The sequence below is a fragment of the Brassica napus genome, chromosome C2, assembly GCF_020379485.1.
Source record: "Brassica napus cultivar Da-Ae chromosome C2, Da-Ae, whole genome shotgun sequence".
NCBI lineage: Eukaryota > Viridiplantae > Streptophyta > Magnoliopsida > Brassicales > Brassicaceae > Brassica > Brassica napus.
In genome coordinates, this window is record NC_063445.1 from 37,742,460 (window position 1) to 37,756,754 (window position 14,295).

Consider the following 14,295-nt stretch of genomic DNA (forward strand, 5'->3'; position numbering starts at 1 on the left):
CAAGCAACTCAAAGAAGCCATTGGAGGATTACTTAAGACATCACTGAAGCAAGAAGAGAGTCTTGGAAGAAGCTTGATCAACCAAGACACACTTGCCACAATTCAAGCCATCTCAGCTCCAAGATAGACATCAAATGAGCAAGTAACATATGTGTGCTCTTTTTCCCTATCTTTGGTTTTGTCCCACTGGGTTTTCCAAAGATAGGTTTTTAATGAGGCCATATGTTGCTTTCCTATCACTCATTTGATGATCTCAGTTCAAGACTTTATTTTAATTATTTATCTTTGTTAACATGAAGCAGAATTAGGCTGCTAGACTTGAGAATTAAGCTGCCAGACTTGAAAACCTTTATAAGGTTTTATAAGGTTTTATAAGGTTTATTTTTAAGGCCCATTTAGAGACCAAGGAGCATGTTCCTTGCCTTCTCTATAAATATGTGTCTGAAAACCCTAATAGAACTATCCAATCTTTTATTTTCAGACTCTTGTCTCTCTCTGACGGCTGCAAGTCTTCTTGTAGATCTGAGTGTTCTTGAGTCTTTGTTAGTGTGTCATATCTATCAAAACCACAAGAGTGTTTGTCTTGGTGTGTCATATCCAAGGGATTCACTTAGGAGTATCAAGGAGACCTCTCACATCTCTTTGTGTCACCATTCATTCCACAAACCTTGAAGCTGATTGAGTCTTTGATTCTCTGTTTGCAAGGATCTATCCCATTCCAACCAGAGAAGCATCCTAGGAGTGTATTATTTGGTATCAGAGCAAATCTCTGGAAGGAAGTTTCTAAACTCTCTATTTCTATTTTCAATTTCGAAATTTTCTTATGAACCCTAGATCTGGAAAAAACAAAAAAAAAATCTGAAATTGTTCTAATCTGTTTAGATCTGTTCTGTTTGGGTTTGTGGTCGAAATTCTCTGTCTAGATTTGAATCTGATTCGATTTGGGCTTGAATAGGTTGAGATTCTCTTGATCTATTTGAGTTTTTGGTCAATCTGTTCTAGATCTAATCTCAGGTTGAGTATCTGATTATTGTCTGATTTAGGGCTTGTTATTTTCAATCTGAGTTCAATATTGACATATCTGTTGTTCTGTGCTTTGAATGTGATAAATCTGAGAATTTTTATTCTAGATCTGTGCTGAATCTGTTTCATCTCTTGTTTGTTTTCCTTATTTAATTTTGATTTCGAACTACTTACTGGCTTAGTCTTTCTCTTGTCTCAGGTACCATGGCAGGAGATCAAAAAGGAGAACTCACTAAGGATGAAAAGCTTTTACTTAAGGCTATGAGTGCTCAGATGCAGGAGAAGATGAAAGCCAGCCTTGATAAATTCCGACATGAGTTGAGACAGGAACTCCAACAAGCTACTGGTCAGAGTTTTGAGTCTAGAAGCAGTGAGAGGAGACAAAGACGTGGGCATGAAGGCCGAAGCAATCACAAAGATAAATTGGCTGATCAAAAGCTAAAAATCCCTCCTTTCTATGGTGATGCTGACCCTGCTGCATACGTGGAGTGGGAAGAGAAAATGGAGTTGATTTTTAACTGTCAACACTCTGCTGAAAGAAAGAAGGTTCAAATGGCTACTGCTGAGTTTTATGGTTATGCTTCTAGGTGGTGGAATCAATTGGTGTCATCTAGGAGACACGATGGAAAAGAACCAGTTACAACCTGGGTTAAATTAAGGGCTTTGATGCGTCATAAGTATGTTCCAAGACAGTACAACAAGGAAGTGCTTCGAAAACAGTCTGAAACAAAGCCATGCTCTGCAAACTCAGTTCAGAAACAACAAGTCAGTATGAGATCAATTCCAGCCAGTGTTATTGGTTTACCTAGCAAGACAACAAGCTGGTTCAGTCAGGAGGACATAAAGAAGCTGTCTCAAGTGGTTATGGATGTTGAGAAACAACTCAGAGAGACCTACACCACACGTCCATCCTTAGAAGAACAGAACCAGGAGTCAATCACTTCAGTCTCAGAACTTAATTCAGCAGAGCCGGTATCAGCTACATCTATTCAAGGAGATCAAGGCAAAGAATCATCATCTATCATTCAGAAAGAAGAGCAGCCTATTCAGAAATTCATGGTTCCTTTCAAACAAGACATGGTAGCAGAGGAGACACCCAGGGAACCACAGGCAGCTCGCAGATTGACTAAACTAATTGTCTTTGATCCATATGATTTCCAAAAGACCTTCTTAGGTACTTTTCTGATCAGACCTTTTGTTTGGAGCAAGGCCAGAGAGGTGGAGCTCTCAAGACACGAACTGGGCTTGAAGCATGTTGTATTTGAGCCTGGAGGAGACTTGTGGGATCACAGGAACAATGACATATTGATTAAGAAGAAATCGGCAGCACCCACAAGTGATTTTGGTGATCTTTTACCAACAGGAGATAAAGTGATGCACGTCTCAGCTCAGCAAGAGTTTCACTATGAAACCAATTGGAGAGTGTTACCCACTCAGTCCTTAATCCAACAAACAAAACAACGAAGCAAATGGCCACCTGATCCTCAAGATATTGTCCATTTTGCAAAACATATCGCTTTGGATCATTTCCGAGAGATGCTTAACTCTGATTGGACTGGAAGGTTACAGATCTACTTTTGGAAACCTGGAGCATATGACAGCATATTTATAATCCTTGGGGAGTGCTCTGCTCGTACTAGAACCAGCTGGGGTAATAAAGAGTTGGAAGCTGATAAAAATGCCTTGCTTCTTGATCATGTCAAGGTGTGGAAGCCACCAGATTTGCAAAAGCTTCAATACCATTTCAGAGATTGTCAAACCATGAGTGGAGATGGAGATTTCACTAGAGTAAATGGTAAAGTGATTACTGGAGCAGGAGGAGAACTCATGTTTTTTTCTCAAATCAAGGAGAAACCACCAGATGGACTCAGTCTACATCAATCTCCAAATAAACCAACCCGAGGTAACTATCTAAACTCAAAGAAAAATATGAAACCTGATTTGCTTGCTGTTGGAACAGGTAAAATTGTTTTGAGGTCTACACTTTTCGAAAAGAGGGGCCATAATGATCAGAGTGTCAATTATGAGTCATTGGCTAAGTTGGAGACGCAACAATCAAACTGTCTAGCCGCCAGCTTTGACATAGGAGCAGTCCGAGGAACATATCTCAACAAACAAAAGGAATTAAGCAACAAACTCGACTGCAATAGAAACTTAACTCATCTGGGTCTCACGTCGAATTGGAATCATGTCCAAAGCTTCTCAGGTGAAATAGTTATGGGTTTTAGAAGTCGGGTGATCCTGTGTTTGCTTTGTTTGAAATTTTCTGAGTTTAGAACATCTCAATTCTATCTATGGCGACCAGGTGAGTATGTTAATGTAAGTGATCATGTTTTCAAGAATTCTTTTATCACTGATTATACACATATGATGCACTTGTTTTTGTTAAAAGAGCCATGTGCAGATTTTAAGAGAGCTTGGAAGCATATAAGAAGAAACTACAAAAATGAGGAAGATAAGAGATTCAAACCACCTGATCTAGACCAGGATAACCACCAAGACGTCCCTAGCTTTATCATCATCAAAGAAGCACCTCCAGATGCAGCCTACAATCCAAAACCGAGCAGAAACAAATTTGGGATAAGACTCTTACTTTATGACAACTTCGCATGTGCTAACTTGTTTTGTTTCAGTGTGTGTGAATCGGGTTTGGGGAATGCATCAAGAGTATGGAGAGCCCAACGTATCAGTTCCTTCTACCAAACAAATCCAGTCAGCAACAATGCCTATCAAAGAGGCTTGCAAGGTAAGTGTAATCTCATTATCAACGTTAATGTTACTGACTTGGCTCCTTTTGTTGCAGATGAGCTAGATTTGAGGACAAATCCTTTTCAAGAGGGAGGGGATGATATGATCATGGACCAGCCAAATAAAGAAGATAATGAGAGCATGGATGATCCAGCTGATGGAGGAGCTCTAGCCATATCTGAAGGTCCTATGACTCGAGCCAGAAGCAAGCAACTCAAAGAAGCCATTGGAGGATTACTTGAGACATCACTGAAGCAAGAAGAGAGTCTTGGAAGAAGCTTGATCAACCAAGACACACTTGCCACAATTCAAGCAATCTCAGCTCCAAGATAGACATCAAATGAGCAAGTAACATATGTGTGCTCTTTTTCCCTATCTTTGGTTTTGTCCCACTGGGTTTTCCAAAGATAGGTTTTTAATGAGGCCATATGTTGCTTTCCTATCACTCATTTGATGATATCAGTTCAAGACTTTATTTTAATTATTTATCTTTGTTAACATGAAGCAGAATTAGGCTGCTAGACTTGAGAATTAGGCTGCTAGACTTGAGAATTAAGCTGCCAGACTTGAAAACCTTTATAAGGTTTTATAAGGTTTTATAAGGTTTATTTTTAAGGCCAATTTAGAGACCAAGGAGTCTGTTCCTTGCCTTCTCTATAAATATGTGTCTGAAAACCCTAATAGAACTATCCAATCTTTTATTTTCAGACTCTTGTCTCTCTCTGACGGCTGCAAGTCTTCTTGTAGATCTGAGTGTTCTTGAGTCTTTGTTAGTGTGTCATATCTAACAAAACCACAAGAGTGTTTGTCTTGGTGTGTCATATCCAAGGGATTCACTTAGGACTATCAAGGAGACCTCTCACATCTCTTTGTGTCACCATTCATTCCACAAACCTTGAAGCAGATTGAGTCTTTGATTCTCTGTTTGCAAGGATCTATCCCATTCCAACCAGAGAAGCATCCTAGGAGTGTATTACAACCTTTCCATCAGCCTTATACTTGATTGTGAAGATCCATCTACTAGTCACAGCCTTCTTCCCTTTTGGTAACTCACTCTCATACCATGTATCATTCTTGATCATAGCTCCTGCCTCAGCTCCAACTGATTCCTTCCATTCTTTATCCATCATTGCCTCTTCATAGTTTCTTGGTATGTAGTTCTCATCCAAGTTTACCATAAAAGCACAATGTTCTTCAGGGTATTGAGCAAAGGAACACACAGCCTGAGAAGGATGCTCCACAGCTTGGGCATTGTAGTACACTCGCGTGTTTACCCAACTAGAAGGATCCTTTCTCAGCCTTGTGCTTCTTCTCAATACTGGTTGGTTCTGAACCTGCTCCTCTTGGACACTCGGTTCTGGTGCTTCAGCCTGAGCTTCTACTTCTCCTTGGCTTTGATCACCTTGATTGTGAGAGCCTGAAACACTCCCTTCTTCTTCTTCACTCAAGCCGGCTCCATCCTGACCATCTTCTTGAGTTTCAGATTCCCTACCCCCCTCACGATCAAGGTGAGGTGACTGATTAGCTTCAACAGGGGCCGGAGAACTCTCATGTTGGTTCCTACTCCCCACATTTGGATCTTGGTTCATCTTGATACCTAGACCTTCCAAAATCAGTCTTAAGGCGCCTGCCTTATCTGATGTTAGATCCTTTAGCTCCTCTTGATTCCTTTCTTCGTAGTATCCTCTAGCTTCTATGAACTTCACATCTCTAGAGATTAGGACTCTTCTAGTATCTGGATCATAGCACTTGTATCCCTTTTGTGTTGTTGAATAGCCAATAAACATAGCCTTAGTGCTCCTTGCATCTAGCTTGTTTCTTAACTCTCCTGGTACCAACACAAAGCATAAACATCCAAACACTCTCAAGTAATCCACTGATGGCTTGTGCTTGTTTAGAACTTCAAATGGTGCTTGATCCTTCAACACCTTTGTGGGAATCCTGTTGATCAAGTAACAAGCAGTAGCCACAGCATCACTCCAAAACCTCTTTGGAACATTTGCTTGGAACATCATTGACCTAGCAACCTCCATCAAGTGTCGGTTCTTCCTCTCAGCTACCCCATTCTGTTGTGGAGTATAAAGACAGCTTGTTTGATGAAAGATCCCATGATGCTCTAGATGACTCTTGAACGCATAGCTTGTGTACTCACCTCCATTATCTGATCTAAAAATTTTAATCTTGGCATTATAATGGTTAGTCACATGAGCTTGAAAGTTCTTAAATGCATCTATCACTCTATCTTTTGATGGGATTAAAGTTAACCAGGTGTATTTGGATTTTTCATCAATGAATGTGACAAAGTATTTATGATTGTCTCTAGATATGCAAGGTGCAGCCCACACATCAGAATGAATAAGATCAAAGCACTTATCATAAACACTAGTAGAGTTTGGAAACACAGTTTTACAATGCTTGCCTAAAATGCAAGCTTCACAATCCTTATTCTCAAATAAAACACCTGGTAACATCAAGTTTAAAGCTCTACCATGAGGATGTCCTAATCTAGCATGCCACAAAGCATTTTTATTTAACTAGAAGCAGTAGTAAACGAGTAATTGTAATTGGAAACAGGAGCAAGTTCTTCAAGCAAATACAACTCTCCTTTAGTGATTCCTTTTCCAATCAAGTGGCTGCTCTCAATATCCTGAAACTTTACATCATTAGGACTGAATATAACATTGCAATTCAAATCAGTTGTGCATTTCTTAACAGATAGCAAGTTAGATGTAAATTCAGGCATGTAGAAAGCTCTAGTGTTCTTATCAAACAACTTCAAATTTCCTATTCCTCTAATAGGGATCTTGTCCCCATTTGCAATCATAACATGTCCACTAGTTGGTTCTATATCCTTAATTAGATTTGTATCACTAATCATGTGATGGGATGCACCAGAATCAACAATTAATGGCTTAGTTATACTGCTAGCATTATGACAAAGGTTCAAAGGTGATCTAAATGCATTTAGTTCATGATTCATCCTAGCATTTCTAGCAAAGGTGTACTCATGTCTAGCATTTTCATTGCTTTTAACTCTATCCATCCTAGCAATATCAGCAACACAAGGAGATGTTTCTGTTGAGATGAGGAGTGTTAAGTGAAGAATGGAGATAAGGGTTGAGTAGAATGAAGAGGAGGAAGGATAGGAAGGTTTGGGAGCTTTGGGATCAGCCAGTCCGTACAAGGCCGTACATGGCCGTACATGGCCGTACATGGCCGTACATGGCCGGACAGTCCGTACAAGATAGGATCGACCAAAGCTCAACCAAACCTTACCATAAGTTATCCGAGTTACTTAAGTAAAGAGGAGAAGTTACCTTAGCCTTTGTGGGATGGATCAGACCGTTGGAAAGGATAAGGGAGTCTTGGACAGGCTGGCACAGCTGGAAAAGCAAAAGCAAAAGGCATGAGCCAGCTAAGGAAGGCTCACACTGTTGAGAAGAAGACCAAGAAGTGAAGAGATGAAGCTTTGAGGTTCAATAGAGTGTTGAGGCTGAGACAGTAACTTTAGAGTTTTACTGTGGTAACTTTATTTTAACCACAGTAACTACTTGGGAAGTTACCTGAAGTGATGAGAAGGTAACTTGGTGAAGAGAGGAGTTGAAACTCATCCAAGGAGGGTAAGGGATAAGGTTTCTCTTGGCTGGAAAGGATAAGCATCTTTACAGCAAGTGACAGCCTGTCCAAGCATGTGAAGCATCTCAGCCTAGTATTTCTATTGACTTCACATGCTTATAGGTCTAGATTGAATACAGTGAACCTAGACATGATTGTAATCTCTTTATAGCTTGTAATCTCTCATCTGAATCAATTAATGGAGTTTTGAGTATTCTCTCTTGTTCTTTATTCTCTTAGTCTCTCTTAATCTCCAAATCTCATACAAACTACACTAATCATCTCTTGATATTTATTCATCACTCTACATACACAAAAGTGTTTATGGTATCAGAGCCAGGTTGGCAAGGAAGGGAGTGGTGATTTGCGAGAATCTGGTTGTGTGTTCTTGGTGTTCTTGAGCTGTTCTTCAGTTTCTGGGTATTTGGGAGGTTGTCTGGTCGATTCAATCAACCTCAACAGGAGATGAAGCACAGATCTAGTAAACCAGTGGAGCTTGAAGAAGAGATGGATGGAGTGTGTTCAAGATGGATAAAGGGAGCTTTGGAAAGCTGTGGGTTATGGAGTAGTCATGGAAAGGGGAAACCTTTCATGGAAATGGCTACTGAAGAAGGTCAGACAAGAGGTCTGAAGCTGGGAAATGAAGTTGTTCAAGGAGACACTACAAAGAGTGAGATTGAAGCAACTTTAGGCAAGTCCAAGCTTGTAAGAGTCGTTGAGGACAAAGGGGTGATCCGCGGCTTGAGACAAGGAAAGGATGAGTGTTATCAGCTTGTGGGAAGGCTGAGAGATGTATGGTCAGAGTTAGATGTGGTGAAGGCACACACATCAAATCCGAGATGTTGTCAAGAAAGGAGAAAGCAAGATGTGATCTTTAGCTTTCTTATGGAAGAGGTATGTGAGCTTGTTAAACACACTTGTGATGTGTGGGAGATGAACAGGAAACCAGAAAGATGGAAGGGAGGTACAAGTTGTAAGAAGGGAAGGTTGAGAAAACTTTCTAAGGAGTGGTTAATGAAGAGAAGGGCATGGAGAAAGGATAGCGAGTCTGAGCACTTAAGTGACAGGAAGAGTGTGATCTTGAAGAGAATCAAGGATATACTTCAGCAGATGGTTATAGGAGAGTGTTCATACTCAGCTTACTTGGGAGAATCAGTAGAAGATGGTGTAAGTACAAGGAGGCAGGAGACCAAGGGAGGAGAGGATCCAATCACAAAGAAAGAATGGGATGAGTTTGTTAAGTGTGTGTATGAACTGCATGCTAGAAAAAAGCAAGGTGCTCTAGCTGCAAGTGAGAAGTAAAGCGATTTCTCCACAGCTCCTAAACCTATCATAATTGATTCTGGAGGAACACATCATATGATCAGTGATAGGAGTCTGATAAGTGATGTCAGGGCTGCAACAGGGTGTGTTACTATAGCTAATGGCGCTCAGATCCCAGTAGAAGGAATGGGAAACCTCAAGCTGTTTGAAAAGAGCTCAACCGCCTTATATCTGCCTCAGTTCACTTCAAATCTGATATCAGTTAAGAAAGCTACAATTGATCTGGATTGTCAAGTAGTATTCTGGCCAAATGAAGTTGAGTTTCAAGATTTGAAGACTGGAAGAGTTATTGGCAGAGGGGACAGCAAGCATCACTTATATCATCTCCAAACAGCTAAGACTCTTAATCCCATTAACTCTATGTGCCTGAGTAGTGCTGCTGATAGGTGTGATAGTATGACTTGGCATGCTAGATTAGGACATCCTCATGCTCGTGCAATTGAGTTAATCATGCCTAATATGTCATTTAATCACTTGGAGTGTGAAGCATGCATATTAGGAAAGCATTGTAGGACTATCTTTCCAGCATCAGAGACTATATATGAGCATTGCTTTGATCTAGTTCACTCAGATGTGTGGACATCTCCGTGTGAGTCTAGGGATAGCCAGAAGTACTTTGTAACTTTTATTGATGAGAAATCTAAGTATACATGGGTCACTTTGATTCCCTCTAAAGATAGAGTCCTAGAAGCCTTTATGAACTTCCAAGCATATGTAACTAATCAATACAATGCGACTGTGAAGGTGCTAAGATCTGATAATGGAGGAGAATACACTAGCAATGCTTTCAAGAGTCATCTAGCAAAGCATGGGATTGTGCAGCAGACAAGCTGTCCTTACACACCACAGCAGAATGGGGTGGCTGAGAGAAAGAATAGGCACTTGATGGAGGTAGCAAGGTCAATGATGTTTCATGCAAATGTTCCAAAGAGGTTTTGGGGGGATGCTGTTCAGACTGCGTGCTATCTCATCAACAGAGTTCCGACCAAGATCCTAAAGAATCTGTCTCCCTTTGAGGTATTGAACAAGACAAAGCCACACCTTGATCATTTGAGAGTCTTTGGGTGTTTATGTTATGTGATGGTTCCCGGAGAGAGGAGGAACAAGCTAGAAGCAAAGAGTACTAAAGCTATGTTCATTGGGTACTCAATCACTCAGAAAGGGTACAAATGTTATGATCCAATAACCAGGAGGGTTTTGGTATCTAGAGAAGTAAAGTTTGTGGAGTCTAGAGGATATTATGAGGAGAAGAAATGGGAAGACCTAGAGGATCTGTCCCGAGCTCCATCAGTGAAGGCAACAACACTGAGAGTGTTGTTGGAGAGGCTAGGGATAGGATTATCCCAAGATCAGGAACCAGGAAGGAGAGAACCTTCTAATCAAGCTGGAGAAGCTGGAGAAACAACCCCTCTTGATCATGAGAGGGGGAATGGATCTGAATCAGAGGAGCAGGAGCAAAACCAAGAGGATTCAGGACAGCATGATCATGAGGAGACACAGGAAGTAGAGAATGTTGTTCAGTCTACTGGTACAGAGGAGAGTGAGGCTCAGTCAGGTGGAAATGAGCAGGGAGAACCTACTGGTTTAGGAGAGGAAACACAAGATAATATTCAGGCTGAAGAACATGTTGAGACCTTGCGGAGGAGCACAAGGATAAAGAGGGATCCTTCCAACTGGGTAAACACGAGAGTGTACTACAATGCTCAGGCTGTGGAGCATCCTTCTCAAGCCATGTGTTCCTTTGCTGAGTTTCCAGAGGAGCACTATGCCTTTATGAGTAGTCTGGATGAGAGTTATGTACCAAGGACTTATGAAGAAGCTATGTTAGAGAAGGAATGGAAAGAATCAGTGGGAGCTGAAGCAGGTGCTATGATCAAAAATGATACATGGTATGAGAGTGAGCTACCTAAGGGAAAGAAGGCTGTATCTAGTAGATGGATCTTCACAATCAAGTATCTAGCAAATGGACAGATTGATAGGAAGAAGACCAGATTGGTTGCAAGGGGATTTACACAGACCTATGGTGAGGATTACATTGATACCTTTGCACCAGTAGCTAAGCTACACACAGTTCGGATTGTGTTATCCATTGCAACAAACTTGGAGTGGGATTTGTGGCAGATGGATGTGAAGAATGCTTTCTTACAAGGTGAGCTAGAAGATGAGGTATACATGCTTCCCCCTCTTGGTCTTGAGCATCTAGTAAAACCAGGAAATGTTTTGAGATTGAAGAAGGCAATATATGGGCTTAAGCAGTCTCCTAGAGCTTGGTACAGGAAGCTGAGTACAACTCTGAATGGGAGAGGATTCAGGAAGTCTGAGATGGATCATACACTCTTCACTGTGGTTACTCCATCAGGGATCATTGTGATACTGGTATATGTGGATGATTTGATTATCACAGGGAGTGATAAGGCTGGGATTAAAGCCACTAAAGAGTTCCTCAAGTATGTGTTTGATATCAAAGACTTGGGAGAGATGAAGTATTTCTTGGGGATTGAGATATGCAGATCCAAGGAGGGTTTGTTTATGTCTCAAAGGAAGTATACAATGGATATGCTGAAGGAGACTGATGTACTTGGAGGAAAGGTAGCAAAGACACCTCTTGAGGGGGGGTATAAGGTTTTGCGTGAGGGGGAGGTTGAAGAGAAGCAGTTGTTTGAGGATGCTAAGCTGTATAGGAAGATGGTTGGCAAACTGATCTAATTGACTATCACCAGACCTGATATATGTTTTGCTGTGAATCAAGTAAGTCAGCATATGCAGGCACCAAAGGTACATCATTGGAAGATGGTTGATAGGATACTGAAGTATTTGAGTGGCACGCCTGGTCAAGGAGTTTGGATGGGTTGAAATGGCAGTACAGAAGTGGTTGGGTATTGTGATGCTGATTGGGCAGGAGATAGAGTGGACAAGAGATCAACTACTGGGTATTGTACATTCATTGGAGGGAACTTGGTTACTTGGAAGAGTAAGAAGCAAAAGGTTATCTCTTGTTCAAGTGCTGAAGCTGAGTATAGAGCCATGTTGAAGCTAACAAACGAGTTGGTGTGGATCAAGGGGATCTTGAAGCATCTAGAGATTGAGCAGAGTACTCCTATGACTATGCATTGTGACAATCAAGCAGCTATCCACATTGCCTCCAACTCAGTGTTTCATGAGAGAACAAAGCACATAGAGGTGGATTGTCATAAGGTGAGGCAGATGATTATCTTAGGAGTGATTCTGCCATGTTATACAAGGAGTGAAGATCAGCTTGCAGATGTGTTTACCAAGGCAGCGAGATTGAAGACAATGGAGTCCATACTATCCAGGCTTGGACTCATTGATCTTACTCCCAGGAGCTGAGCCCCTTAACCATGGAGTCTCCACTCTTTTTCCCTCATCAAAGTTTTATCCCAATGGGTTTTCTTTTGTGAGGTTTTTAATGAGGGAGGTCTTCATGGTTTCCAAGCTTGACTTGTTCCACATGGTCAAGCTTGAGGGGGAGTGTTGAGAAGAAGACCAAGAAGTGAAGAGATGAAGCTTTGAGGTTCAATAGAGTGTTGAGGCTGAGACAGTAACTTTAGAGTTTTACTGTGGTAACTTTATTTTAACCACAATAACTACTTGGGAAGTTACCTGAAGTGATGAGAAGGTAACTTGGTGAAGAGAGGAGTTGAAACTCGTCCAAGGAGGGTAAGGGATAAGGTTTCTCTTGGCTGGAAAGGATAAGCATCTTTACAGCAAGTGACAGCCTGTCCAAGCATGTGAAGCATCTCAGCCTAGTATTTCTATTGACTTCACATGCTTATAGGTCTAGACTGAATACACTGAACCTAGACATGATTGTAATCTCTTTATAGCTTGTAATCTCTCATCTTAATCAATTAATGGAGTTTTGAGTATTCTCTCTTGTTCTTTATTCTCTTAGTCTCTCTTAATCTCCAAATCTCATACAAACTACACTAATCATCTCTTGATATTTATTCATCACTCTACATACACAAAAGAGTTTACACACGCGCGGCTCACATCATTGGATGATTTTGAAATGGTCATTGACTCCACATGCTTATCTTATCCTCTTGTTCATGAAAACCCTAAGCTCTCTTCATATAAATATGTAAACACTCTCATTAATAAAATCAATGAAGTCATTTTGAGTCTTTCTCTTAGTCTTTAGTCTCCATGATCTCTTAGTAGACTCTTAATCTCATTTTAGACTCTTATCTTCTCCAAATCCATTCTAATCTTTCCTAAATACTCAGATTACTCTAAACATTACTAAATCTGATATGGTATCAGAGCCAGGTTAGTAAGAACCTGAGTTCGTGGTTGACTCTTTGAAGATTCAAGATTGAAGCTTTAAAGAGTTTGGTTGGTGTTCTTGCGTTCTTGGGAGGTTCTGGGTATTGTCCGAAGTTCAAAGACTAGTTTTTAGTGTGTGTTGAAGCTGTGAGGTTGAAGACCGAGGCAGTGAGTGTTCTTACAAGTTTTTTAACTCAAGATCCAGTTTGTGAAGTCTAGAGAAGTCATAGTTCATCATGCAGAGTGGTATGAACATGAACATGAAGGTAGCGGTTTGTTTCAAGGGAACCAACTACTTGGTGTGGTCTCGGATGGTGAGAACCACGGTGGGAAGCAAAGGGCTTTGGAAGTAATCACGCCAGGAGAGGCTCCAAAGCTCATCACCCAAGGAGAAACTGAAGGAGAAGCCGCAAGCAAAACGGAAGAGAAGTGGCATCAGGAGGACATGTTGGTGATGTCAGTGCTGCATGCTTCACTTGAGCCGGCGATTCTAGATGCATACAGCTACTGTGAATCTGTCAAAGAGCTGTGGGATACATTGAAGAAGGTGTATGGGAATACATCAAACCTGAGCCGTGTGTTTGAGGTGAAGCAGGCTATAAACAACTTGGTACAAGAGGATATCGAGTTCACTAAGCATCTAGGGAGGTTCAGAACACTCTGGTCCGAGCTGAAGATGTTAAGGCCAAGCACTACAGACGCAGATGAGCTCAACAAAAGAAGAGAGAAAGACAAGGTCTTTGGGCTACTCCTCACCATGAATCCGGCTTACAATGGTCTTATCCAACACTTGCTTAGAGAGGACACACTACCTGATCTTGAAGAAGTGTGCGCTGTTGAACTGAAGAGAAGATGGAGCTTGTACAATCATAGGGCAAGCTCTAGAAGATGTCCAGAAGAGTTCAATCAAGCTTCAGAAGTGTTTTGAAGTAGTTATCTTGTGAGGTTAAGTCTAGGAAAGACTTAGACTGATCATGTGAAGGGTTTGGAGGAGTTAGAGAGAAGATGGCCATAGGTGCAAAGCTAGGGCGAGTGGTACGGCCATGGTACGGCCCTGTACGGACTAGGATGATCCAAGAAGGTGTATGGGTCGACCATAGAAGATGTTTGGATGAAGGTAAAGATATAGGGCGAGTGTACGGACCTAAAGGCCATACATCGACCGTACATCCCATCCGGATCGACCAAATACCCGGATCGACCAAATACCCGGATCAGCTTTGTTTGGTGATGTGCAATGTGTGGGCGTGGATTATCCTTCCTTATGTGACCTTTGGGGAGTCTTGGAGGCAAAGG

The 14,295-nt window shown here is 41.3% G+C and overlaps 1 protein-coding gene across 2 annotated transcripts; it reads left to right on the top strand.

The window, feature by feature from the left end:
- The first annotated feature begins 235 nt into the window (after positions 1-235).
- Positions 236-4,742, top strand: LOC125582118. Of its 2 annotated transcripts, none has more exons than XM_048748639.1 (2): positions 236-4,128; positions 4,480-4,742. In XM_048748639.1, exon 1 carries the CDS (start codon positions 1,228-1,230, stop codon positions 4,102-4,104), a length of 2,877 nt encoding a protein of 958 aa, XP_048604596.1. In that variant the 5' UTR covers positions 236-1,227; the 3' UTR covers positions 4,105-4,128; positions 4,480-4,742. The 2 variants fall into 2 exon arrangements, with proteins under 2 accessions (XP_048604596.1, XP_048604595.1); XM_048748638.1 differs by having other exon boundaries at positions 236-4,119.
- The last annotated feature ends 9,553 nt before the right edge of the window (positions 4,743-14,295 follow it).

What these genes read in the sequence shown, in the direction of transcription:
- LOC125582118 (XM_048748639.1), top strand. Translation starts at nt 1,228, where the DNA reads ATGGCAGGAGATCAAAAAGGAGAACTCACTAAGGATGAAAAGCTTTTA.